Genomic DNA, 26,818 nt, shown 5'->3' with positions numbered 1-26,818 from the left:
GCGGCGCAGGTGCAGGTGCGAGATCGCCGTCCAGGTGCGGCCGCCCGTCTGCTCCGTCCGCATCATGGACCGCGACCGGGGCCCGCGGAGCTCGGCCGTGGACCTGGGCTTCGGGGCGCTCAGCACCGCGCAGCTCCGCGCCCTGATGCGGGACGAGACGTGGCTGGAGCGCATCGTCAAGCTGAGCAGGAAGGTAATCGCCGTCAGGATCGGGACCCGGGGAGGGGGGGAAGAGGGGATCGAGCCCGCGAGGGGCATTGTCTGCCAAGCAGGGCTCTTCCACCGCACGCTCGCTTCGGATGGCGCCCCCCAAGCGCCCCCCCCCGCATCCAAGCCCCCCCCTCTCCCCATCCAAGCACACCCACCCCAGAAAAGCTAAGGGACACGGATGCTGGCCAGGCCCGCCTGAGAGCCACCTTGGGGGCTCTGCCTTGGGGGCACCCCCGGGGGGCCTCAGTGGTTGCTGCGGTGCCCATTGGGTGGGAACATGGCATTGGAAGGGGGGGGGGTGCTGTGCCAATCCGGCGAGGCCTGCACTGGGTGCTGGAGCCGAGGCTGGCCTTTTTCTGCAGAAACCCAGCTTGGCTTTCAATGGCCAGAGGCGAAAAACCAAAGCAAAACAAAACAAGCTGTCAGCCACCCTGGGCATTCCGTGGGCAAAGCAACGCTCCCCTCCCCCCCCCCTTTTTGGCTGTAGGACCCTCCTGCCCGGCAGCCCAACCCACCTGCTCATGGCTCAGACCTGGCACGGAGAATGCCAGGGTTCCCCACCCACCTGCCCGCTCACTTCCCCCCGAAGCAGGGTGCCCCCTTCTTGCCCTCCCCCTGGCTCCCCAGTTCCTAAACCATCCAAAGAGGGGGCCATCCATTTCCCATTGTATCCCCCCCCAAAACCCACCCCCTCACGACAGCCTTTTTAAGGGGCCCTGTTTTTCACCTTCATGGCCCTATAGGAGAAAGACAGCGCCAGTCACTGGGGAGGAAGGAAGGAGGGAGGGATCTGGTGGGGGGGGGATGATTTTGGCAGCGGTGGGGGATTGTCCAGACCTGGATGCGTTGCCTTGGCAGGGACCCTATCTTGACACAAGGCTCAGGGGCTTATCCCTGCTCCCTTTTCCTTGGGTAAAACCGTGTCAACACTGAAACGCTGGCGTTCCGCCTCCCCCCCCCCCCCTTCTCCATCACCTCTCCCCCCACCCAACCCCGGCCTTCCTCTTCTGTTTTGCTGCAAAAGACCCCCAGGTCCCACACAGGCCCACTGATTCCCCTTCAAAGGGGGGCTGGTCGGGTGAGCAAAATGTATTATTGTGCTTTGTGTGCGGGGAGGGGGAGTAGAAATTGTCTCATAATTGCCCGGCTGCCGTTTCCCTCGCTGGGCTCTTCATACATCTTCATAAATGGCGTATGATTTTTTTTTTCTTTTCGCCTTTTCGACAGCCGAAGCCACAGGCGGGGAAACAAAGCAAAGAGGGTTTGGCCTCCGGCAAGGGCTGGCCATCCCCAGGCATTCCCTGACCCCTCCCTGGCCCCCAAACCTTTGGAGGCCCACTTGATTCTGTTCTGCTATGCCAGTCCCTGTCTTACCACAATCCATCCAGTCTGTTTATCTTGGAAAGACACCTTCTCTGGGTCCCTGAAACCTCACTGTTGGCCAGGCCTGTGTACCAGACTGCTGCTTTTCACTCATTGTCAACTAAATTGGGATAACTGCTACTTCCTAGTCTGGCATTCACACATGCTGGTTAGGATTCTGAAGATTGGGATAAAGCACTTTGACAAATCACAGCCTAGTTCCAGCTAGAACCCTCCCTGCCGTGGTCTTCCTTTATTATGTGTGGCCTCTTATATCTTCGGAGGGGGGCAGAGGTGCCCGAATCCACTGGGTACGCAACCCTTTTTGAGGCCAGAGAAAGAGCGTTGAATATTATTAAAATAATGTTATATTGTGCCACGTTTAATACCGAATGAGACAGGTTTATCAAGGTGGTAGCTGGAGAAGTCGGAAAGTGGTTTGCTTGGAGGCTTAGTCAGGGCAGCAGGCCGGGCAGAGCACGGTGTCTCATTGGCCCTGTGCCTCCAGCTTTATAGAGTAAAACACATTCAGCCACTGAATGATTTGACAGCTAGCATGGCTTAGTGGTTAGAGCATTGTAATGAGCTTTGGTCACTCAGGTTTTCAGTCCCCAGACTTATCATAGAAGCTCAATGGGTGAACTTTGGCCAGTCGTGTGCTCTTAATCTAACCTTCCTCATTGTGCTGATGTTGTGAAGATAAAAGAGAGGCCCAGATAATGATGTTGTAAGCTGCTTTTGGCCCCTTGGGGAGAAAAGTGGGGTATAAATTTCTAAAATAAGATAATTAATGTAGATTGGAGAGGAACTGGTTTTCCTGTGAACCCTGGCATTTAAACCTGGCCTCAAAGATTGTATTGTAGGCTCTGGCAACCTACAACTAGCGTTTTTTGTGGCAACTACTATGATCCTTTGCATGGAGGCTGAGCGCTTCAAGTATTCTAAATATTTCACATCCATTAGCTCTTGGCAAAGAGTTCTACGGCCTTGAGCTCACCTGAAAGCTTAAAGCTTGCCTTACAGTCAATCAGACCAATGGTCCATTAAGGAGCACTGTCTACCCTGACATTGGCTGGCCAGGGCTCCAGACAGAAGTCTTTCCAATCACCTGCTGTCTGGTCCTTTTAAGTGAGGAAGCTGGGGATCGAACCTGCAACCTTCTGCATGCTAAGCAGATTCTCTACCACTGAGCCACGTCCCCTCTCCTAGGCTTGTGCCATGGGGCTGGCCTTCCTGAGGATGGAGGGGAGCTGAAGCTGGAAGCAATCGCTTGCTGAAGACCACCAAATGTGTCCGTGGCTCTGAGATTTCAAGGAGGATTTGGGGGTTCACAGTCAGGGCACCACACCAGAAAGGATGCCACTGAATGGCCAGGATGCAGTGGGGTCGCCTCCCACAACTTTCAGGCCATTTAGAATTACCCTCTGGAGACTCTGTAATTTCCCAGCTTGCTGGTTCCAAACACTAAATACCTCTTGTTGCTGTGAATGAAGCAGTCCTGCCGAGAGAACGAGTGGTAGAGCACCGGTTTTGCGCGCTGAAGGATCCAGGTTTGATCCCCTGCCTGCACCTCCAGTTGCAGAATTACTGGTCAGCAGGACAGAGAAAGACTTCTCTCGGTGCCTGCTGCCAGCCTGAGTAGACAATTCTGAACGATGTGGGCGGGGGGGGGGGGGTTGGCTTTGTAGAAGGTGGCATCCTCACAGATTTGTGGGGATGGGCAAACATGGGCCTTGCATGCCAAAGGTCTCAAATCCTTTCCCCAGCGTGCCCAGATAAAAATCTCTCCTCTAGCAAGCGCTGGGAATGAGCTTTTGCCCAAGAGCTGCTGCTGGTCAGAGCAGACAATACTGAGCTAGATGGGCCAAGGTCTGACTCAGCTGTGATTCATACAGAATTTCTGTGCTTAAGGCAGGGGGCGGCTTGGCTTTGTGATAGTTGCTGTGGGCTGGAGGATGTAGACAGAGGGAACGTTTTTCCTTCTTCCGTAATTCTAGCCTCAGGATCACCCAGGGAAGTTAATGGGCAAAGATTCAGGACAGACAATGGGATATATTTTCTCTTTATTTAACAAGCGATTAAAGGGTGGCATTCGCTGCCTGCTAGCGGACCTAGGGATGGCCACTACATTGAAGGCTTGAAAAGGGGATTTGACAGATGCATAGAGGAGAAGGCTGGCAGTAGCCATTAGCCATGCCAGGGGTGGAATTCTTGCAGCAGCTCCTTTGCATAGTAGGCCACACACCCCTGATGCAGCCAATCCTCCAAGAGCTTACAAGGCTCTTTTTTGTAAGCTCTTGGAGGATTGGCTACATCAGGGGTGTGTGGCCTAGTACAGTGGTCCCCAACCTTTTTGGCACCAGGGACTGGTTTTGTGGAAGGCAATTTTTCCACGGGCCAGGGGCGGGGGGGGCGATGGTTTCAGGATGATACAATTGTGCACTTTATTTTGGTGTGGTGGTTGTGCATGGACTCTTATGTGGGAGAACTGGGTCTGATTCCCCAGTCCTCCACTTGCAGCTGCTGGAATGGTCTTGGGTCAGCCATAGCTCTCGCAGAGTTGTTCTTGAAAGGGCAGCTTCTTGGAGAGCTCTCTCAGCCCCACCTACCTCACAGGGTGTCTGTTGTGGGGGAAGACGATAAAGGAGATTGTGAGCTGCTCTGAGGTTTGGAGTGGAGGGCAGGATATAAATCCAATGTCATCGTCATCTTCTTATTATTATTACTATTACTACTACATATATATATTGAAATAATTATACAGCTCATGACCCAGTTGCTAACAGGCCACATACCAGGACCGGTCCATGGACCAGGGGTTGGGGACCCCTGGTCTAATACGCAAAGGAGCTCCTGATAGATGGCAGTTTAAATGCCCAGAAAGGGTAACCCTCTGAATGCAGAAAGGCCTCAGCCTCTCTGCCCTGTTCGTTAGCCTTCCAGGGGCAACTGGTTGGCCACTGTGTGAGAAGGACCACTGGTCTGATCCAGCAAGGCTCTTGCTATGTTCTTGTACAAAAATAACTCTTGCAAACTTCCCATTGTTTCCTTGCTAGGGGGAGGGCCTATGCTCAGGAGTAGGCCTCAGAACCATTAGCTCCTTATACCCTGGTCAGTCCAGAATGGGGCCTGGGGTCCCAAGATAGGTTTGTCAGGTCCTCTCTGGCCAACGGTGGAGGATGGGAGTGGGGTTGCCAGTTCCAGGCTGGGAAACTCCTGGAGATTTGTGGGGGGTGGAGCCTGGGGAAGACAGGTACCTCAGTGGGGCCCAATGCCATACATTCCACCCTCAAAAGCCTCCATTTTCTCCAGGGGAACTGATCTCTGCAGTCTGGAGATGGGTTGTGATTCCAGGGGATCCCCTGGAGGCTGGCCTCCCTATGATCTCTCCACCTCCAAATAAAAGTTGGAGGAGGTGGTGTTTGAGGTTTTTACTCTCTTTTTTAAAAGGGGAGGTTTCACTGGGGTGCCAGGGTGATGTTTCCCCCACTCATCTTTGTTTGCTGGTGAGTGGTTCAGAGTGAAAGGGAAAACCGTGTTGGACAGGGGATCAAAAACCTACCTGGGGGGGGGTCACATTGGGGTAGCATGACCTGGCAGAAAATTCTCCTGCACAGTTCTCAGTTGTTTCAACAGGACTTCTTTTCTTGGGCTTGCATTTCTTGGCCCCAAGCCACACCCCAAATCCTGGGGACTTACAGTTGGGACACTGAAATTCTTTCATGTTCAACAGCATTCTGCAGCCAGACTGCTCGTGTGCCTTTCCCTGGTGCTGTCATGCAGATTAGACATGTTATAAATGATTCATGTTTCTTACAGAACCATCCGTCTACATGCTGTTTTGAAGAGTCAACTGATGGAAAACCTCAGATCCCTGCCCAGAGGAGCTTCCAATCTAAACCCTAGCAGTGACTTGAGTGGGCATCTTCTTAACCCTCCTGGCTTCCCACTCATCCCCACCCCAATATGTTACCCACAAGACAAGCTAAGACAATCCTGTAGGTTTCTGTAAAAACAGGACCTTCTTAGTGGTGGTTCCACAGCTCTGGAACTTCTCCCTCTCTGGAGTCAACTACCAAGCCCTTTCTGTAACAGGGTACTCCTGTTTTTCCCAGGTTTTGGATTACTGCCTTTTATTAGAGATTACATTTTGTTGTTATGCACTGGAGAGGTTCTTTTTGCAGGGGACAGACCGGAGGAAAGGCTGAAGGAGCTGGTTATGTTTAGCCTGGAGAGGAGACAACTGGGAGGTGGTAGGATAGCCACCTTCAAATATTTGAAGGGTTGTCATATAGAGGGAGAGTGGAGTTGTTTTCTGTTTCCTCTGACCAGGGGTGGCCAAACTGTGGCTCAGGAGCCACGTGTGGCTGTTTCACACATATTGTGTGGCTCTCAAAGCCCCCACCACCCCATCAGCAAACATGGAGAAGGCATTTCTTTCTTTAAATGTGTTCTCCAAGCCAAGCTGGCCAGCAGCTTGGAGAATGCATTTAAAGTTAATGTTGCTTTCCTTCCACCTCTCCTCCCTCCTCTGTCCCCCATCTATCTCCCTCCCTCCCTCCTTCCTTCCTTCCTTCCTTCCTTCCTTCCTTCCTTCCTTCCTTCCTTCCTTCCTTCCTTCCTTCCTTCCTTCCTTCCTTCCTTCCTTCCTTCCTTCCTTCCTTCCTCCCTCCCTCCCTCCCTCCCTCCCTCCCTCCCTCAAACATCTGACGTTTATTCTGTGTGGCTCTTACGTTAAGCAAGTTTGGCCACCCCTGCCCCAGACTGCCTTTGACAGTTGTTCAAGCTAAACTGTGGATTGACATTAAATCAGAAGAGTGTTTTTGTTAAACATTAGGAAGAACTTCCTGACAGTTAGAGCAGTTCCTCAGGGAAGGAGGGGGGAGGGCTGTCCTTCTTTGGATGTTTTCAAGCAGAGGCTAGATGGCCATCTGACAGCAATACTGAATGCTGATTCTGTGAATTTGGGCAGATCATGAGAGGGAAGGCAGAAAGGGATGTTTGGCTCTCGCGGCCTTTTTTTTTACATGGTAGTGCCAATTGCCACTTTGGGGTCAGAAAGGAATTTTCCTCTAGGCCAGATTGGCCAGGGATCCTGGAGGGGTTTTTTTTTTGCCTTCCTCTGAGTATAGAACAGGGGCCACTGTGGAAAAGGGGGTGGGTGGGTGGGAGGTAGTTATGAATTTCTGTGTTGTGCAGGCAGCTGGACTAGATGACCTTTGAGGTCCTTTCCTGCTCTATGTTTCTGTGGAGCCAAATGCATTTCCAGAACATTTCCAAAACAATCCTACTGATTGCAGAGTATGTGACCTGTTTTACATTGCACATACCCCGAAGACAGATTTGCAGGCAGTTTGGGCTTGGGATCCAATCCACTTCCTACAGCGTATTCTCAAACATCCTTAGCCCCTGAGCAAAGGCAGACCAAATGCAAAGACCGAAGTGTATTGGCCTTCCTCCACCATCTTTCTACCACTGACCACATGGCCAAAGAGACAAGTTGGTTTTCAATGGGCAAGAGGCTTTTCTGTTCATCCAGGTGACGGGCGGTGGGAATGTTTCCAAACTGCATCCTCCTGCCAAGTGTGAGCCATCTCCTGCCTGCACAAGAGCTCTTTAGGATTGTAGTGAAGGACAGTAACTTCAAGGACTCTCTGCTGAGACCTCCAAGTACGACCAAACTAAGGATCTCATTGGTCTCCTTGCAGTTCCAGAACCTGCAGCTGGAGCGGGAGATGCGCCTGGCTTCCAACTATGCCCTGGCCAAGCAGAACTTGGCTCTGCAGCCGCGCCTGGAGAATGGCAAGGCCTCCTTGGCCATCAAATACCAGGAACTGCGGGAACTTCGAGAGACGTGTCGGGAGAAGCAGCAGCGCCTGGGTGAGTGGAAAGGAGGCTGGTCCCCTCCGAACCCAACGCCTCCCTTGTATTCCCCACCAGCCAAGTGTAGTTTCATTTAAGATGTGCTTTGTTGGGATGCTATCCCTGTGGAAAGCAACGGCCTGTAACCTGGAAACTCTGTCCTCTGATTCCAGATGCATACAGCTGGCTGTGGTGACAGCAAGGAAAAGGAATTCAGCACATATGCAGCAGCTTATGTTTTACATTGCACATGCCCCGAAGCTGAGCTCTAGGGCATCCAAATCCATTCCAGGCTTAAGCCATGGAGCATTTCCAGTGGATCCCATGTTGTGATTTTTCCTGACACCTAGAATACCAAGCCTTTGCAGGCAGAGCCTCCCTCCCGTCCTGTCCATTGTGCAGAAAAGTGGATGTCAGAAATATGAATGTTTTTCCCAGGGCTTTTTTTGTAGCAGGAACTCCTTCGCATATTAGGCCACACACCCCTGATGTCGCCTATCTTCCAAGAGCTTGCAGTGGGCCCTTTACTAAGAGCCCTGTAAGCTGTTGGAGGATTGGCTACATCAGGGGAATGTGGCCTAATATGCAAAGGAGTTCCTGCTACAAAAAAAGCCCTGGTTTTTCCTGGCTGTTGTGCTTACTGTGAGTACACCCTTCTTTCCAGCAGGAAACTTGTAATGTGTGAATGGAAGACACGTGTCTTTTTACGTGTGTCAGGGGTTCCAGTTAGGCTGCAGCTACTGATCGTGTGTATGTAGGAGGTGGGATGTAACAAAGTTGTGGCTGTGTAGGACAAAGACTGCTGCATGAAGGAACAGTGCTGATGCTGGAAACAAACACTGCAGCAAACACAGGGCTGCTGCTGAATATGGCAGCCCTGCATCTCTCTCTCCTCTGTGATGTAATATTTAAAAACACTTACATATTTCCCTACCCCCTACCCCACCCCCAACTGGCATCCAATGAGAGGGAACTGGGAAAAGGACACAGACCGATTTCTCACTAGACTTGTTCTGGTCTTGGAGCCCTTTCCCTCTTGGCACTTCTGTCCAATTTCGCACCAGTTGCCGCAGGGCTGGAACTTGCCCTGCCTCTTCCCCACGGCAAGCAAGATCCTCTCAAAACCAGTTTCTACTTGCCACGGGAAAGAGGCAGGGCAAGTCGCAGCCTCACAGCAACTTGTGCAAAATCGGACAGAAGTGTCAGGGGGAAAAGGGATCTGAGGCCTAGGGAGAAACTGGTCACAGTGTTATCCCGTGGTGTGTGGTCACAGTGTTATCCCATGGTGTGTAGAAGTTGGGACAGTAGAACAAGACAGACACAAGGCCACTGATGTGATTGCCACAATACTTTTTCACCCAAATAACTTCTTCACCCAAAGGGTGATTAACACATAGGATTCACTGCCACAGGAGGTGGCGGGAGCTACAAGGATAGACAGCTTCAAGAGGGGATTGGATAAACATATGGAGCAGAGGGCCATCAGTGGCTATTAGCAGCAGTGTATCTATGGAACGCTGTGTCTGGGGCAGTGATGCTCTGTATTCTTGGTGTTTGGAGCGGGGGACAGTGGGAGGGCTTCTAGTGTCCTGGCCCCACTGATGGACCTCCTGATGGCACCTAGGGTTTTTTGGCCACTGTGTGACACAGAGTGTTGGACTGGATAGGCTACCGGCCTGATCCAACATGGCTTCTCTTATGTTCTTACCCAGTCCCACCCAGAGACTCTAAACCCTCCCAGCTGTGTCAGCCTTTCTAAGCATCAGCACCTCTTATTTCTAGAGGTTCATTTGGCAGATGAGTTTGTCATGAGTGTGCATCTGTATAGCCCATGACTGGTGAAAGAATAACGTATGTCTATCAGAACATACGGAACACATGCCAAGAAGTCATGGCCAGTTGCAGCTCCCCAGCCCATGTCCCCTCTCCAAATTGTGCATTTCTTCATTTCATTTAACACAAAGGAAGAGGGAAGGTGGCAGGGTATAGCCCCATCTCAGCCCATATCTCGGAAGCTAAGCAGGGTAAGTTCTTGGATAGGAGGCCACCAATGGAGACTCTGCAGAGGAAGGCAATGGCAAACCACCTCTGCTTCTCACTTGCCTTGGAAGCCCTTTGCTGGTGTTGCTGTATGGCAGCTGCTACTTGACAGCACTTTACACACATACACACTCCACAAAAGAGCATATAGCATGCACATAATCTGTGGGCTAAGCCAAGCCCTGGTAAACTCTGATTGTGCCCCCTACTCAGATCTTGCAATGTGGACATTCCTGCCTCCAGATCCCATAGATGTACTTAGCTGTGGAAGCTCAAGAATGAAAGGAGAAGGCACTCTGCACATGCTCAGGACCACTTGTTCATATGCTCCAGACCTAAGCATTGGTATTCAATTTCTACCTCGATGTATTATGGCTTTCCCCCCTGTTCCTTGGGTCTGGATTTCCTCCTGGCCTTGAAGGAAAATTGGGTGCTTTTGTTAAGCCTAAAGCTGCTCTGGGCTCTTGATCTGACCAGAAACAGATTCCTTTCCAGGCCAAGCCTGTAAACATGTGTCTGGATTGTATACTTCAGGGCACATGTGGTGTAATGTACTGAGTGACGAGCCGTGTTGAAGGCAACATGCTTTATTAGCAAGTACATCACAAGGCAAAACAATGCGAGCCAGGTCCCGATTATATACATACCCCGGAACAACCCTCAGTCTGGCCAGGTCCAATTCTGGCCAGTTAAACTTTCCACCACAGATCTTGATTGGCGGAGCGTATTTGCGGAGCTACATCCGGGGACCAGTGGACTTCCACTGGTCACCTCCGTAGCGTCCGCTGTGTTGTAATTTCGGGACTGAAATGCAAGACACAACACTCCTCCCCCCCCCTAGTTCAAGACACGAAGTCTTTCAAGTAGGCTGGCGCCCTGCGTTCCCGGGTCGACCTCCTCGGGGTTATTTGGGGAGTTGGAGCGGCCGCTGTGGCTGGCGGGGCGGCTGGTTCCTCATGGTGGGGTGACGCCGGAAAAGGGCTGTCCATCGCCTGTTGCTGTTCCGGAATCTCCTCTCTGGGAAGGTGCTCCCTCCACTGCCGTGCTCTTCTGCCCACATAGTTGCTGCGGCCGGCATAGGCTGGGCAACTTCCGGGGGTGTTGCTGTTAGTACTCCACTGCTTCCCGCTCCCCCGATTGCTGTCGGTTCTTCCAGCAATTTGCGACGGCGCAGCTGGTCAATATGCCTCCTTAGGATCTGGCCCCCCTCCGACGAGACCTTCTAGGAGCGGGACCCGGTGACCCTCAGCACCCGGTCAGCTTACCACTCCGGCCCGCTTGCAAAATTCTTTGCGTATACCAGATCCCCTGGAAAGAATCCCCTAGTGACTTCCCTCGTTTCGGAAGAACTGCGGAGGTCCATAGCCCGGTCAGGATGCAACCTGTCTAGCCTCATTATCAACTTCCTCCCCATTAGTAACTCGGCAGGACTTAACCCGGTGACGGGGTTGGGGGTGATTCTGTTATCAAATAGGAAGGCTGCCAGGCGGTGATCCCAATCTCCCTGTACAATGCGACCCAGGGCCTCTTTAGTGGTGCGCACCATGCGCTCTGCTTGGCTGTTGGTGGCTGGATGGAAAGGGGCAGACCGAATGTGCTGGATGAGGTACCGATTCAAGAACTCCTGGAATTCCCGGGAGGTGAAAGCGGTCCCATTGTCCGTGACGAGGGTCTCGGGAATCCCATGAGTGCAAAAGACCCTTCGCAAGGCTCTGACCGCCACCGCGGAGGAGGTTGAAGCTACGGGAATCACTTCCAACCACTTGGTATATGCATCGACTAAGATAAAGAATATTTGGTCCTGGTATGGTCCCACAAAGTCTAGGTGTAACCGGGACCACGGCCTCCTGTTGGACTCCCAGCGGTGGACAGGGGCACTGGGCGGATCAGGTCGGGACTCTTGGCAGGACTGGCACCTTCGAACCCACCCTTCTATCTCCTCGTCCATCCCCAGGCACCATACATAGCTACGTGCCAGGGCATTCATGCACACTATCCCCGGGTGTGTTTCATGTAGGGCTTCCAGCACTTGCTTCCACAATGGGGGGGATGGAACCACCACCCTGCTACCCCAGAGGAGGCACCCCTTGTGCATGGACAGTTCTTCTCTGTGTGATGCGAATGCCCTGAATTCTGCATCCAGTTTGCCCGTGGGCCACCCCCTTCCCACCCAGTTTAAAACTCGTGCGAGGATGCGGTCTCTACCCGTGGCCCTAGCTACCTCGGCGGCATGGAGGGGCCTCTCTGGTAGAGTCTCTATAAGCATCACATGGTGGGCGGGGACAGGATCTGGGTCCATGGAGGGCAGTGGCAGGCGGCTGAGGGCGTCCGCGTGTCCTATAGCTTTGCCGGGGCGGTGGACCAGGGCATATGTGTATGAGTTGAGGAACTGGTTCCACCGCAGGATGCACTGTGACAGAATTTGCGGTGTCTGGCGATCTGGGGCGAGGAGGCATCCATTATGCTCTGAAAAGTCCCCGGAGCCACACTAACCCCAAATTGCAACCACCGCACCCGAAAAGCTCCCCTGTGAGTCACAATTGTCTGGGCTTCTGCTGTCTTGGCGTCCACCAGGAGTTGCTGGTATGCCTGGGCCAAGTCCAGTTTCCCAAAAACCTTAGAGCCTGCTAGGGCTGCCAGTACGTGGCTGACCACCGGAACGGGGTATGGGTTGTCCTGAAGTGCCTTATTTATTGTGCACTTGTAATCAGCGCATATGCGCACATCTCCATTCGGCTTTACTGGAGTGACTATGGGTGTTTCCCATGCAGCATAGGATACCGGTTCTAGCACTCCCTGGGCCGTGAGGCGGTCCAGCTCTGCTTCTATTTTTGGTTTTAGAGCAAACGGAATTCACCTGGCCTTCAGCCTTATCGGTCTCACGTGGGGATTGAGAGGTAAGGTGATGGGAGGCCCCTTGTAGCACCCCAGGGACCCATCAAACACTCCAGGAATTCCCAGCACACGTGCTCAAAATTTTTCATTCGCATCTGCTGCACCCCAACTATTTGAATACTCAGCGGTTGAAACCAGGCCAGCCCCAGTAATGTGGTGAGCTGGCGTTTGACCACGAGAATGTCCAGCTTGCCCTTAAAGTTCCTTCGAGAGCCAGTTTGGTGTAGTGGTTAAGTGTGCGGACTCTTATCTGGGAGAACCGGGTTTGATTCCCCACTCCTCCACTTGCACCTGCTAGCATGGCCTTGGGTCAGCCATAGCTCTGGCAGAGGTTGTCCTTGAAAGGGCAGCTGCTGTGAGAGCCCTCTCCAGCCCCACCCACCTCACAGGGTGTCTGTTGTGGGGGAGGAAGGTAAAGGAGATTGTGAGCCGCTCTGAGACTCTTCGGAGTGGAGGGCGGGATATAAATCCAATATCTTCTTCTTCTTCTTCTAAACTCTACCCTTACAGTGGCCCAACCCAAAATATGTACAGGGTTTTTGGAAGTCCCACAGTATGAAGTCTGCCGGTCGAAGCTGGGGCCGGCCACGGGGACAAAGTTTTGGAGATGGAGGAGCCCAAGTCCAGCTCCATTAGGCATGGAGCGCCCTCGATTAGGATTGACACCCTGACCTTATCTGGGGTGGTGAGGGGCAAGTTCATTACCTGCAGGCTAGTCGATGCGGTCGAGTAGGCATCGGTCGAGTCATGGTTGGTGGACTGGCATTTGCGGGTGGCCTTGGTCCGGCAAGCCCACGCTATGTGGCCCACTCTTCCGCAGTTCCTGCAGTCCCCGTTGCGGTAGGGGCAGTCCCGGCGCTCGTGTGGATCCTCACAGCTGGCGCAGTTGGTGTTGGCTGGTCTCTCTGTCGCTCGTGGCCACATGGACGCTTTCGGCCCCATTCCTGGTTGGCGACATAGCTGGTTTGCCTCCTTCTCCTCTGGGTTGCCCGGTGCCATCTCCTCCTAGTGGACAGCTTCCGCTCGCGGGTTGTTGTAAGCTTTGGTTGCTCTCTCAAATGTGGTGTCTTTGTTGATGGTGAGTTGGAGGGTGAGCTCTTCCTTTGCGAAGAGCTTTTGCTGCAGTCTTTTGTCTTGGAGGCCCCAGACGAAGCGATCCCTCAGGGCTTCCTCCAGCTTGTCGAAGCTGCAGTTCCCCGCAATTTGGCGGAGTGCGGCCAGGTAGATGGCAGCTGTCTCTCCCGCCCCTTGATCCCTCTTGTGGAAGAGGAATCGGCGGGCGATGATGGAAGGCTGGGGCAAGAAGTGCCCGGTCAGGAGTCTGACTATCTCCTCATACGCTTTCTCCGTGATCTTCGCGAGGGCCAAGAGACCCTTTGCGATCTCAAATGTGGCCTCCCCGCAGACACTCAGGAGCACGTCTCTCTTACAGCTGTCTTCTGTAATCATGTTTGCTCGTAGGTAGGAGTCGACCCGCTCCGTGTAGGTCTCCCACCTATCGGGGTTGGTGGGGTCGAACTCTGCAATGTAGCCCGTCGTCCCACTTGGGTTCGCCATGATGGTGGCGGTGGGCGCTTCCGTCTCCCTCGAATGCGTGCCTTCCTTGTTTCTGGCCAGGTGAGCGAAGTCCCACATGGGGAGTTACCTGGCTAGGATCCCACCTTCGTCGCCACTGTAATGTACTGAGTGACGAGCCGTGTTGAAGGCAACATGCTTTATTAGCGAGTACATCACAAGGCAAAACAACGTGGGCCGGGTCCCGATTATATACATACTCTGGAACAACCCTCAGTCTGGCCAGGTCCAATCCTGGGCAGTTAAACTTCCCGCCACAGATCTTGATTGGCGAAGCGTATTTGCGGAGCTACATCCGGGGACCAGTGGACTTCCACTGGTCACCTCCGTAGCATCCGCTGTGTTGTAATTTCGGGACTGAAATGCAAGACACAACATGTGGCTTATGTGACAGGATCTTCCCCTACAACAAACTCCTCCCTGAACATAGATATGACAGTCCCTGTCCACTTCCCTCCCTCAGAGGCTAGCTTTTGTGTTGGTTGACAGGTCAGAGATGGGGAAGCAAGGAGAATTTTCTCAGTGCTGGCTGAAGAGGAAAGGTGGCAGAGGCATGGCAGTTAGAAATGGGATGGTATGACAGACTCCTTCGACTTCCTTCCCTCAGAGGCAAGATTTTTCTTCTGTTTCTGTTTGTTCCTTCACTGACTGAGCAGCCCTGGTACCGTGTTTTCTTCTCCCCTGAAGAAATTGTGGCTGCCCCACCCTGGGTCAGTAAGATATATTTTGGCTATTTGCTCAGCCCAGAATTCTGAGGGAAGAGGTAGGGTCACCTTTTAACTGAAAACCATTGGAAATGGCAATCAAGATGCTTTTAAAATTCAAAAATAACAAAAGGTTTTATTTAACAACAAAGGGAAAGGTCAGGTGAAATCAGGGATTGGAATTACTGAGGTAAATCTAGTACAAACACAGAATTTTGTTCTTATATCAGGTTAATGAGAGGTTCTTAAATTATCCAGTGACTTTTTAAAACTGAGAAGCTTTTGTTCCTGTGTGTTCCCAAACATTCCAGTTCACTTTTATTTGAATAATCACTGACTCTTTTGGTTCTCAGAAGGCTGGCACCCTCTGCCCTGTGCTCAAACCCCTTCTCTTGGAACAGCAGTACTCTTCTTGAGTAGTTAACTGACTTCTAAGGTCTCTACAGGCATTTTCTAATCACACCAGACCAGGGATCTCTGTATTCTGCAGAGATAACTCTCCCTGTTTGACTGGGTAAGGATTCTTTTTCTCTCCCTAGAAGATCTATTCCCTTTCCTTTGATTTGAATGGGTGTCTTCTTCTACTACCCAAACCTCTTCACCAAACTTTCCCCCAGTTCTCTGTGTTCATACTGCTCTCAGTTAATGTTGAATTCAGTCATGGCTGAAATCTGACTTTGTCAGCACTAAACCCTATTCTGTCAGGGCTTGACCCAGACTCTTAGTACACATCTCTTCTCAATTAAGGCAGGAATCTGACTGAATCTCCTCAACATCCAGCTCTTAAGAGGAGGTTCTCACAAGCCTCTCCTGTATGAAGCGTGTGGAGGCATTTTACCTTATTGTTCACATTAATCCCAAAAGTTAAATATACCGACATATATACAACATTTAAAATGCATCAACCACCTGTATGTTTTTGACAACCAACATGCTTAGGTGTTTCTAGAGAGTACATCCCCTGTGACATTCTCCATCCCTTTGATATGCAGAGTGCCAAAGTGGTAATCCTGTAGTCGAAGACTCCATCTTATCAGTTTCCCATTTGTATTATTTACCTCGTTTAACCAGTGCAACTGTGAATGATCAGTGAACAAAGTGAATTTCCTTCCCCATAGATATGGCTTTAAGTTACCTGTGGCTCACACTGCCTATGGCAAGTTATCTATGGCTCACACGATTGCCAAACTTTCCCTCTCAGTCGCAGAAAGGTGTTGCTCTCTTTCCACCAAGTTTCTGTTAAGGCAAAGTATGGGATGCAGTTGTCTCTCCTCCCCACTATGACTTAACATGACCGTTATCCCAGTATTAGATGCATCACTGTAGAGGGTAAAGGGTTTCATGAAGTCCGGAACCCTCGATGCTGGCTCTGTGGTCAGTACCTTTTCCTTAGGTGGGCAAATGCAGTCTGGCGTTCTCATGCCCAGGTCACCTTATCTGGATAAGATTGCTCCAATTATTTCCACCAGTTCATCTACCCTTGGCATTATGTACACGTCTGGGATTGTAACTTTATTTAACCTCTGATAGTCAACACAGAATCTCACAGTGTTATCTGGTTTTGGGACCAAGATAACTGGTGAGGCCCAAAGACTTTCTGAATAAACAGTAAGTAGAAGGTTCAACATTTCTTTAACCTCTCTCTCAATATTGATGGCATTTGGACCAGTTACTCTGTAAGGTGGGGGGACAAAAGGCCTGGCTATCTCCAGTATTTATCTTGTGTCAAACTAACTGGATTATCCCTGGGAATTTTGAAAAAATGGACTGATATTCTTTTAGGACAGCCTTAACATGCCACTGTTGGTCATTGGCAAGGGTTGGTGCCAAATTTACCTAGCTGCTTTTGGTTATATTCCCCCAACCTGTTAATGCAATTTCATCTTTTTGCCACCTCTGGTCTTAAGGACCAGATTATCTCTATCATGGTAAATCTTTAGCATATTCAGGGCTTTTTTTTTAAATCAGAAACACACAGGAACGCGGTTACGGCTGGCTTGGTGTCAGAGGGTGTGGCCTAATATGCAAATAAGTTCTTGCCGGGCTTTTTCTACAAAAACAAGTCCTGTGTGAAACAATGGTGATGTCAAGAGGTGTGGCCTAATAGCAAATGAGTTCCTGCTGGGCTTTTTCTACAACAAAAGCCCTGAGCATATTAACATGAAACATTTTACATTGCCTCTTTCAGAATTTATGTTTAGATAGTTTACATCAGAAACCTTGTTTACAACTCTAAAAGGTCCTTCTCAAGCTACTTTCAGCTTGTGCTTTCTCCGAGGCTTCAACACAAGGTCTCCTGGCTTGAAGACTCTCTCTCTGGCTTTGATGTCGTACATGGTCTTCTGTTTCTGCTGGATTCTTTGGACGTTGTTTGCAGCAGTCATTCTCAGCTCTTGCAGGTTCTCCTGTAGCTCCTGAAGAGAGGTGACTACATCTCTGCTTTTGATAGTCTCTCATCCTGTCCACGCTTCTTCCAGGATGTCCATAAGACCCTCTTGCCTGAAGCAGCTCGAAGGGACTGAAACCAGAACTTTCTTGTGGCACTTCACGATATCTGAACAGCAGATGTTGAAGTTGCTGATGCCAGTCATTAGGATGTTTCACTGCACAGGTTTTCAGCAAGTAGTTCAAGATGCCAGTGAACTTTTCATTTAGACCATTGGCTTATGGGTGGTAAACAGTGAGGGGGAGGCGTTTGATTCCACAAGCCTGCAACTTTTTTCATCACGAGACATGAATGTGGTTCCCAACTCGGTGACCATATCTTGCAGAAAACCTAACCTGGAGAACACTATGAGTAGGGATTCTGCTATGGTTTTTGCTTCATTGTCCCTTAAAGGTATAGTTTCTGGGAACTTTGCTGCATAGTTCACCTTGGTCAAGAAATATTTATTCTCTTGCCTGATCGCTCTGGAGATGGGCCCTACAATGTCCACTCTGATTTTAGAGAATGCTTCAGACACAAGCGAGATGAGTTGCAAGAGTCGTTCTGTTTTGTCTTTTGCCTTGCTCACTAGCTGACATGCCTGACAAGACTTGCAAAATGCCCTGATGTATTTTCCCATACTGGGCCAATAGAATCTGGCTCGCAGCCTATCTCTGGTCTTGTTGATCCCTAGATGTCCTGACAGAGGTGCCTCACAGGCCAGCTGTAAAATCTGTAGTCTATATTTTCTGGGAATCGCTAGCTGCTTGCACTTCTCCCACACAGCAGCACATTGATGCCTCACAGACACTCTGTACAGTCTCTGGTCTAGGATCTTGAATAACCAAGGACGTTCAATTGTCACTTCCTATGAAGTTTCATCCCTCTGTCACAAATCTTGCCTTAGCTCATTGAGGAATTCTGCAGCATGAATTCCCTGAAACAAGCTGCCTGTATCTATCATTCTGGGCTCTGCTTGTGAATCTTCTGCTAATGGCTACAACCTGTTTCCGTAGCAACATTTCTAGCCTAGTCTGCTGCTCTGAAGCCTGATTCTGAGGCCTACTCCTGCTCACTACATTAACTTCCTTGACTTCTGAGGCCAGTTCACTCCCTAACAAAACTGGAACCTCCAAATCACCCCACACTGCTATTATCAATTTTCCCTGGAATCTTTGTATTTAATGGGGAGCTCCGCCAAATTCATCTCAAATGCTGGGCCAGTGATTCCCTTAATTCTTTCAGGTAAGTATTCTTTCTTTACTAAGCTAGGTTTTATTAATTGGCTGGAGGGTTGTATCCCTGCAGCCTATTATTTCCTCATTTTTCTGTCTTCAGATGCCAAATATTCCCTGCCTAAATCCTCTTGCATGTTCCATACTTGTAAAACGTTAGCAGGTCTCTCTGTTTGGGATTCTTCTGGTACAGGGTCTGGTGAGAGTTCTGGGATTCTTTGTCCTTTTTTACTATTTTGACAGTCTTAGGTGAAGTAGGCTGTTTTCCTTTGTCTAGCTTTGGACAACAGGCTTTCATGTGCCCCTCTTCCTGGTAGTTAAAACACACTTTGGCAAGGAAGTTCGGCAAGGTAATAAATATGACAATCCTCATCAACTTCCCTCTCTCAGAGGCTAGATTTCCCCTCCGTTTTCTGTCCCTTTACTGACTGAGCAGTCCTGGTGATACGTTTTCTTCTGCCCTGAAGAAACTTTGGCTATCCCACCGAGTTAGTAATATATATTGGCTATTTGCTCAGCCCAGGAACCTGAGGGGAGGGTTAGGGTCACTCTTTAACTGAAAACCACCAAAAACGGCACTTGAGATGCTTTTAAAATTCAAAAGTAACAAAAGGTTTGGCCTGCATTGGGGGTGGCTGGTTCAGAAAAACCTAACCTATGCCCACCCTAGACCACGCTTGCCTGTGAGGAAGGGTGTTTGTGTGAAGCTACTGTGCAAAGGCTAAGGTTCTTCTTTCCCTTGCAGGGGCCTGTATGGAAAAGTGGACCCCACAGAATGCTGTAAGCAGGCTGCAGTCTGAGCTGGATGGAGTGGAGGCCAAAGTTGAGGTGAGTCAGGGCCCTAAACATGGGACCTGGCTCTCTCAGGGATATCCCGGGCCCCTTCCTTGAATTTTCGCTTTTCAGTTTTTCACAGTAAGTTTCCAGCCCATAGGCTCATAGAAATATAAGCATTGGTGGATGCAGGCTGTATTTTATCCAGTACCACAGTGAGTAGTAAAACTGCTCTTGCCTTCCTATGTTCCAGACAATGGATATAAAGCCAGCAGTATAACTGACATAGAATCATAGAGTTGAAAGGGGCCACCAGGGTAATCTAATCCAACCCCCTGCACAATGCAGGAAATTCACAAATACCTCCCCCCACACACACACACAATCAGTGACACCTGCTTCAACCCCAGAAGATGGCCACAAAAAAAACCCCTCCAGGATCCCTGGCAAAACTGGCCTGGATACAAATTGTTGCCTGACCCCAAAGTGGCAAACAGCATTTTCCTCGGTGTGTAAGAAAGGGCCAGGAGAACTAAGCACTGATGCCACCCTTCCTGCCCTCCCTCTCATGAACTGCATGTAATAGAAGCAGTGGGAACCTGCTTCCTTTCCCTGCAGCGTACTGCACTGGCCAATGAAGGAGAAGGGGGCAGGGTTTCTATATTCTTCTCCCTTGTCTATCAGAGGAGTAGTTTTGCTCCTGTGGGCTGTGTTATTCTCTCAGCTACATTCATTGTTTGTTTTCGATGGGCACTTGGCAATTATTATTATTTTTCACTGTCTTTAATTGTTGTTCAAGCTAACTGTGGAGCAGCTCCCCCCCTCAAGGAGAGATCACAAGAGTGAGGAAAGGGTTAAAGAAGAAGATGATATTGGATTTATACCCCACCCTTCACTCTGAATCTGAGTCCCAGAGTGGCTTACAAACTCCTTTACCTTCTTCCCCCACACCCTGTGAGGTGAGTGGGGCTGAGAGAACACTCCCAGAAACTGCCCTTTCAAGGACAGTTCTGCGAGAGCTATGGCTGACCCAAGGTCGTTCCAGCAGTTGCAAGTGGAGGAGTGGGGAATGATTCTCACAGATGAGAGTCTGCGCACTTAACCACTATACCAAACTGGCTCTCAGTCTCCACCCCCCCCCCCCAAATGTTCTCTTCTTGAATAAAGTAATCCCTGAGGCTACTTTTCCAAAAGAAAAATGTTATTTAAATAAAGAAGTAATAAGCCCTGAGATTCTGCATTCTGGTCCCAATTCTGATTCCATCTTAGGTTGAGGCTTCCACCCCAGGCCGCAGCCCCTTGCATACAGACCTACAGGCCACATACATGCATGGCACTGTGCAGTCACAGCAGACAGGCCAAGCCCACCTCTACCGGCATGGAGGCTTACCTGATCTCTAGCAACTTTCATATAGATCTAGAAGTCTGAGTTGTGAGCTGATTGACCCAAGGAGTGCTGTAGGGAACCTGATCACACTGAGTTCCCTGTAACAGCTTAAATGGCATTGATACATTAGCTTGTGAGTCATGAGGTCTAGTAGAGGCAGGAGTTAGGGTTTTTTCCCCCTTGCAGATGGCTGAGAGCAGACCGAGGCAATTGCTGAAACTTGCCGGGCGCATTAGCGGTCCCAAATGGTGCCTTGACATTTCTTCCTTGTGCCCTACAGGAGCAGATGGAACAATTCCTATGCTGGGACCTTCCCATCGAGACCTTTGTGGAGTCATTCCAGCACAGCCGCATGCTCTCCCACCTCCGTCGCACCCAGCTGGAGAAACTGCAGGAGATCTTGAAGCTGGAAAAGGAAAAGACCCCGGAGCAGCCCAGCCCCAGCTGCGAAGAACAACAGCCTGCAAGCTCCCCAGCTCTTCCAGCTCCTCCGACCGTGGCCCAAGCCGTGCCAGCGCAGAACGGGCCAGCCCCCAAGGTCTTCCAGCTCCGCTTGGCACCAGCTTTCTTGATCCCTTCGGAAGCCGTGCTCCCCATCCCTGTGGCGGCAGCTCCCCAGAAGTGCTGCCTGCCCACCCTGGCCACCTCGCACCCCAAGGCGCCCTTTGTGGGCTCCCCCTTGAGTCTGATTGGACACATCCACTTGCCGCAGGCCCATTTGCCTCACCAGAAGAAAAAGGAGCCTCCCCACCGGTAGACGCTGGCACCGACGGGACATTTCTACCGGAGCCTCTGACACGAGCTACGATGTGCCAGGGTCCGAGGTGTGATGCCAGCCCACCAAGGACTCCGTTCTCCCAGACTTGCCAGGAGCTGGGGGTTGCGGGTGGGCTGGGCTGGGGGGAATGAGCTGGCTCCCTCTTCTCTCTGGCTGCTGAGTGTCATGTGGTTTTAATCCCCCTCCTGTCCCCCATCCCCTTAGGCAGCCTGGCTGGCCGGGGTTCTAACACATTATAATTATAGGCAGCAGAGACAGGGCTAGGTTTTATTTCCCCACCCCACCCCCTCCAGTCTTACAATTAAGGGAGGTATACTTAGCTTCATCCCCCCCACCCACCCCATCTTTAGGGGAGCCTGCAACTACCGTGCAGCCATCCAATTTCCTGTAGAGAACAAAAAGTAATGATAACAATGCAGGCTGCTGGCCAACTTTCATCTCTGATCTTCACACGGCTGTAGGATGGCGACACCCTCGGACATCGCCGTGCTGCAGCAGGCCAGGCGAGCCTTCCTTAGCACAAGCGGTTCCGTTTGGTTCGCAAGCAGAGAAGCCACGGGGCAAAGGGCATTCGGGAATCCACGTAGCACATTGCGAGGGGGAAGGGGAAGGGAGGGCCGGCGGGTAGGATGCGATGCAGAGGGAGGGGCACATTTTTGGAGTGGGCTTGTCCTTCGCCTCCATCGTTGTTGGGTTCACCAGTCGAAGTGGAAGAGGACTTCCACGACGACGGGGCGGGGGGGAGTGGAGGGGGTGGGGTGGGGTCAGAGTTGTAAAGCACAGGGTATGGGAACGTTTGGCCCAAAGTTGCACCGTAGGCTCGAGACCAGATTTGTACCAGAAGCAGGCACAAGGTATTGACAGGGTATGCAGAAGAGGGGCCGATGCTGCAGCTGCAACAATTGGACGAGGGAGAGTTCACATTTCTGGTAGAGGCAAAAAATTATTATTATTATTATTATTATTATACTTGGCGGTGGGGGGGGCGTTCTCAAGCAAACCTTCCTCCGACTTGAATGTTTATGCAGCCGTTTGATCGACGAAACCCTTCAAAGGAGAACTTCTTTTCCAAACAGAATGGCAGGATTACTTTCTCCTCGTCTTCTGCAGGTGCCCAGGAGTTGCCCTGGGCAGTTGCCGAAACTCGCTTGGTGCACCAGCAATCCTGGGAGGTGTCGTGACGCTTCCTCCCACATTTCTCATTTGATACGGAGGGTACGATGAGGCGGGTTAGCTGCACGGTAGCTGAGGGGGGCTTCGTTGTCGTGACTTAGGGCCAAATCAGATCTGACTCTGAGAATCCATCATCAGATTTCCCCTGGTGTGCATTTGAGCTGGGGGGGGGGGGCGTGGGGAACAGCTGTGAGAGTTCTAGAACTAAGGGGCCTCCGATGAAGTTGGTGGGCAGTAGATTCAGGACAGAAAGAGCGAGGTACCTCTTCACTCAATTAGTCAGTGAACAATGGGATTTGCTGGTGGTGGACGTAGTGATGGCCACAGCGCATAGCCTGGTTTAAAGTGGGATCCGACAGGTTTGTGGAAGAGAGGGGTCCACCGATGGCTACTAGCTATGGTAACTGAAGGGAATCTCCATGTTCAGAAGCAGTCGACCTCTGGGTACCAGTGCTAGCTAGGAGGCAGCAACGAGGGAATGCCTTGGCCTATGGCTTGTTTTTGTTGGCCTGTCATGGCAACTGGTTGGCCAGTGGGTGAAGCAAGCTGCTGTAATGGATGGACCACTGGTCTGATCCAGGGGTCACCTCAGTGCCAGATTAAACCCTGTGGAGGCCCCTAGGCAGTTGAAATCTTGGGGGGGGGGGAGCCTCGCAAATTATCTCAGGGTCTGAGCACCCGTCCCACAGCCCCCGCTGCAGCCTGCAGGCACCTTCTTAAAAGCTCCTTTTACTAAGCTGCAGGGGAGAGGCAGAGAGGCAAACGTGGTGACAACGCCAGCAGCAACCACACCAGGCAAGTCAGGCAACGAGCAGCTCAGAGGCTGGCTGTGTATGCAGGTTGGGAAGGCTGTAAGCAGGGGGGAAACGCCAGCCCGGGGCCCCTAAAGGTGTGGAGGCTCATAGACCAGTGCCTACTTGGCCTAATTGTTAATCCGGCTCTGGGTCACCTGTTATGGGAGGAGGACTGTTCCAGAGTGGGGCCGTGGCTCTGAGGAAAGGGAAGCTTAACTCTTGCCTTTGTGCCATTTCTTCATCTGGGAATCCCTCCCCTCCTCGCTTCTTGGGGCTGCTTCCGAAGGCCAAGATTGGTTTTTAAAAGACCTGACTTATACCCATTCCGTTCTAGAATTTAAAACTGCCTGGGGGAGGGAAATGCCTTTCCAGTAGGAAAAAGACATGGGGAAGAAGTTAAACACGCACCCTTTCCCCAGCAATTCTGGCCTGATACACAGTTGTTCCCTGCAGCTGTTTTTTTGCAGCTGCAACACTCGCGGATTTCCAGTGTCACATGTGATCTGGTCCTAACTTTTGTTGGATCGTGTTCCAAAGCCTTTAACTAGTCTGTGTGCTGGGTCACAGTAGACCAGCTAGCATCCCATGAGAAATAAACCCATCCTAAACACGAAGGCTTTGGTGAGCTCACCAGGAGAGGAGTCTGCCTACCTTATCTCTGCATGACTCACCGCTATGGTTTTTCCCTCTTTCCAGCCCACGTCCAGTATATAATTCTGCTTCATCTCCGTATGAGGCAGAATTGGGTCATTAAAACTCTTTTGAAGCAGAAGCATGAGCTGGGGACAAAGCCTGAACAGTGACTCACAGAGAGGCATAGGGGAAATACTCCTCTGAAAGTCATAACTCTTGTGCTGGCAACCTAGAAAAGTTAATCTTGTGGCGTACTAGTCAAGACAGCCTCAAATTTCAATTCAGGAAAAAAAGAGATGGGTTTTGAGAAAGGCTGCTTAAGGCAAACAAGGTACCTGTATTGTGTTTTCGTAAGTTTATAAAAGTTTTGAAGGCAGCGTGTTTTTAGAGTATCTAACGAGGTCCCTGCAGGTTTCATTTTAAAATCCAGATTTCAGACCTTGAAATTTGGCATCAACCTTTCTCCACACACCTCACCCCACCCCATTTCATCTGCTCTTCTGTTCCAATAGGCATTTTGTTTGGCTGTGTTGGTGAATGCCCAGATAGGTTTTGGCAAGGCTAAAGGGAAAGAGGCAGGTCTGCTTGACTTCTTGCAAGATTGTTCCTGATATGGCCTTAGAGGCAGCCTGTAACTGTAGGGCAGGATGGGAGGGTCGGGGATATGAAAAAAGGATGGCCTGAGCTGGTGTTCCCAAGGAAAGGAAGGTTTTTGCAGTGGGTCATGACATTCTAACAACCGAGCCCACTGGAGGAAAGAATGGACTCTTGAAGGCCTCTGGCCAGTGGTGGGAGATAACTGGATAGGATACAGTCCAGGGCTGCAGAAAAGCTTTCGACAAGATGCATTTGCAAGGGGGTGTTGGGTATAGGGGTGGAATAACAACAAGCAGAAGTCACACCATTCAGTCAAGGAGAACTCTAGAGGCCTGAAACAACCCCTTGTTGCTTAATCTCCACTTCCTCAACACCAAGCAATGCTCTAAAAAATTTTTGAGAGGAGGTCTGCACTCCCAGATCCATCAGGATATTCCCACGGGTGTTCCGCTTACCTCTGAGAACCACTTTCCTGCCCAGGTTCTGACATGTTTACGGCCATCTCACAGACCGTGAAATGGTTTTGATAGACCCTTTGGCCATGCCCATGGTAGAATCCGAGCAGGTGAGGAGAAGCCAAGCAGAGCGGTCGTTGTGTGAAAGGAATACTCTTTGCACGTGCTCAGGAGCACTGTTTGTATGCATGTCCCAGGGCTGAGTCCAGATTCTGAGGTTCAGCCTCACGGAATTTCTCCGCTACGAGTAGAGATCTGGGTGAACTTGCATCTCTCCTAAACGATGTAAGGGTCGTCATCTGCTGGACTTTTGTTACTTTGATGTGCTTTCTGGCATTCTCTGCTTATTGACCCAGTAAAGACCCCCCCCTTCCCTTTTTTTTTTCTTATTAAGACCCAGCTGGGCACTCCAGATGCTGAAGCTAATGTAGGGCAGGACAAAGGATTCAGCTCCCGCATAGTCCCCAGAGCAGAGTGTCATAGTGGGGTGTTGTGCACCCCCTCCCCAATTTTAGTAACGTTTGTCCCCGCAGTTTGAATCTGAACTTCCCAGAACCTTCACATTTAAGTTTGTCAAAGAAAAGTGGTCAAAAGACATCTTTTAAAAAAATACAAATGTTGCTTTAAACACAGAGAAAATTAATATATGAAGCATTCATTTGCCAAGTTGGAACGTTTTGTACCCTGCTGGATCAGACACAGGTTGATCCTCCTAGTCCAGCATCCTGTTTTTCACCGATGCCTCCAGGAAGCCCACATGAAAGCAACAAGCATGGGTTTTATAGCGCCAAACAACTGACCTTCTAAGGCAGGGGTGGCCAACGGTAGCTCTCCAGATGGTTTTTTTGCCTACAACTCCCATCAGCCCCAGCCAGCATGGCCAATGGCTGGGGCTGATGGGAGTTGTAGGCAAAAAACATTTGGAGAGCTACTGTTGGCCACCCCTGTTCTAAGGTAAACTGCCTCTGAACATGGATGTTCCATTTAGCTATCACAGCTAAGAAGTATAGAGAGGCCGGCTTTCGATTTGAAGCGTGGGGTTGGTGGTGTGAAGGTACAAGACTGCAAATGTTTGCAATGAAATTGGTAGAATTAGCAACCTCTGCCTGAAACGCTTTCGCCCTGGTTTCCGCTCTAGAGTTCTGAAGGAAGAGAGAAGGCTCTCGCTGCTGTTGTTACCTTGGTTCATTTAAATGCATGCAAATTTAAAGTTGCTAATTTTCTGGCATTGACATTGATTTATTTTTAAAATGAGCCATGAAAAAAAAACAACCTGGTTTCAAACTTGGCCAGGTGACCCCAATCAGGGTATTCTTCGGGAATGAAAGTTGGGCGGGGGGGTCCCCAGACATCCAGAAGTCAACTCCCCCCTCCCATCACTTGATATGCCAACATCCCTCCTAATCCCAGAGGCCTCAGACTTGGAATGTAAATTTTACAGCGAGTTTCAAGGGACTTGAAAGGGGGGGATTTCCAGACGGTCTCCCTACCTCTGAACCATCGACTGGACCCCCTTGTTATCTCATGCACAAGCCAGAACTTTTCTCTTTGGGGACTCACCACAAAACGCCACTCGTGGGACTCTCTCCCAGGGTAATCTGATTCCGGCAGCTTCAAGGTAGACCTCATGCTGTCTTCGTAAACGTTTCTTTTTTTCATGTAATGTTTTTGGAAACATAAGTGTGGAAACAGTATATATATAATATATATATTCTTTGGAATAAATTTAAGTAATACATTTCTGTATGCAGCATTTTCAAAAGCGGGTCTCAATGTTGTGGTTATTGCTGCTGTGGTGTGCATAGAACGGTGGCTGAGACAGGCCAGATCCCTCACCCTAGGTTATATTATCATTCTTATTTTGCATGCTCAGGCTTCAGAGAATGTACCTTTGCTTTCCCAAATTCTGCCGCTAATGT

General features: G+C 50.5%; 1 protein-coding gene across 1 annotated transcript; it reads left to right on the top strand.

Annotated features, from left to right (window-relative positions):
• On the top strand, positions 1-21,509 carry VPS37D (VPS37D subunit of ESCRT-I). Its single transcript, XM_060259105.1, has 4 exons — positions 1-193; positions 7,281-7,452; positions 19,054-19,136; positions 20,750-21,509. Exons 1-4 carry the CDS (start codon positions 65-67, stop codon positions 21,224-21,226), a joined length of 861 nt encoding a protein of 286 aa, XP_060115088.1. The 5' UTR covers positions 1-64; the 3' UTR covers positions 21,227-21,509.
• Positions 21,510-26,818: the final 5,309 nt, after the last annotated feature.

Source organism: Heteronotia binoei, chromosome 18, assembly GCF_032191835.1.
Source record: "Heteronotia binoei isolate CCM8104 ecotype False Entrance Well chromosome 18, APGP_CSIRO_Hbin_v1, whole genome shotgun sequence".
Taxonomy (NCBI): Eukaryota; Metazoa; Chordata; class Lepidosauria; order Squamata; family Gekkonidae; genus Heteronotia; species Heteronotia binoei.
The sequence above is the reverse complement of the archived record's forward strand: the minus strand, read 5'-3'. Positions and strand labels throughout refer to the sequence as shown.

Coding starts and splice junctions, on each gene's coding strand:
- VPS37D (XM_060259105.1), top strand. CDS start 65: ATGGACCGCGACCGGGGCCCGCGGAGCTCGGCCGTGGACCTGGGCTTC. Junction 194..7,280: donor TCGTCAAGCTGAGCAGGAAG/GTAATCGCCGTC, acceptor GTCTCCTTGCAG/TTCCAGAACCTGCAGCTGGA. Junction 19,137..20,749: donor GAGTGGAGGCCAAAGTTGAG/GTGAGTCAGGGC, acceptor TGTGCCCTACAG/GAGCAGATGGAACAATTCCT.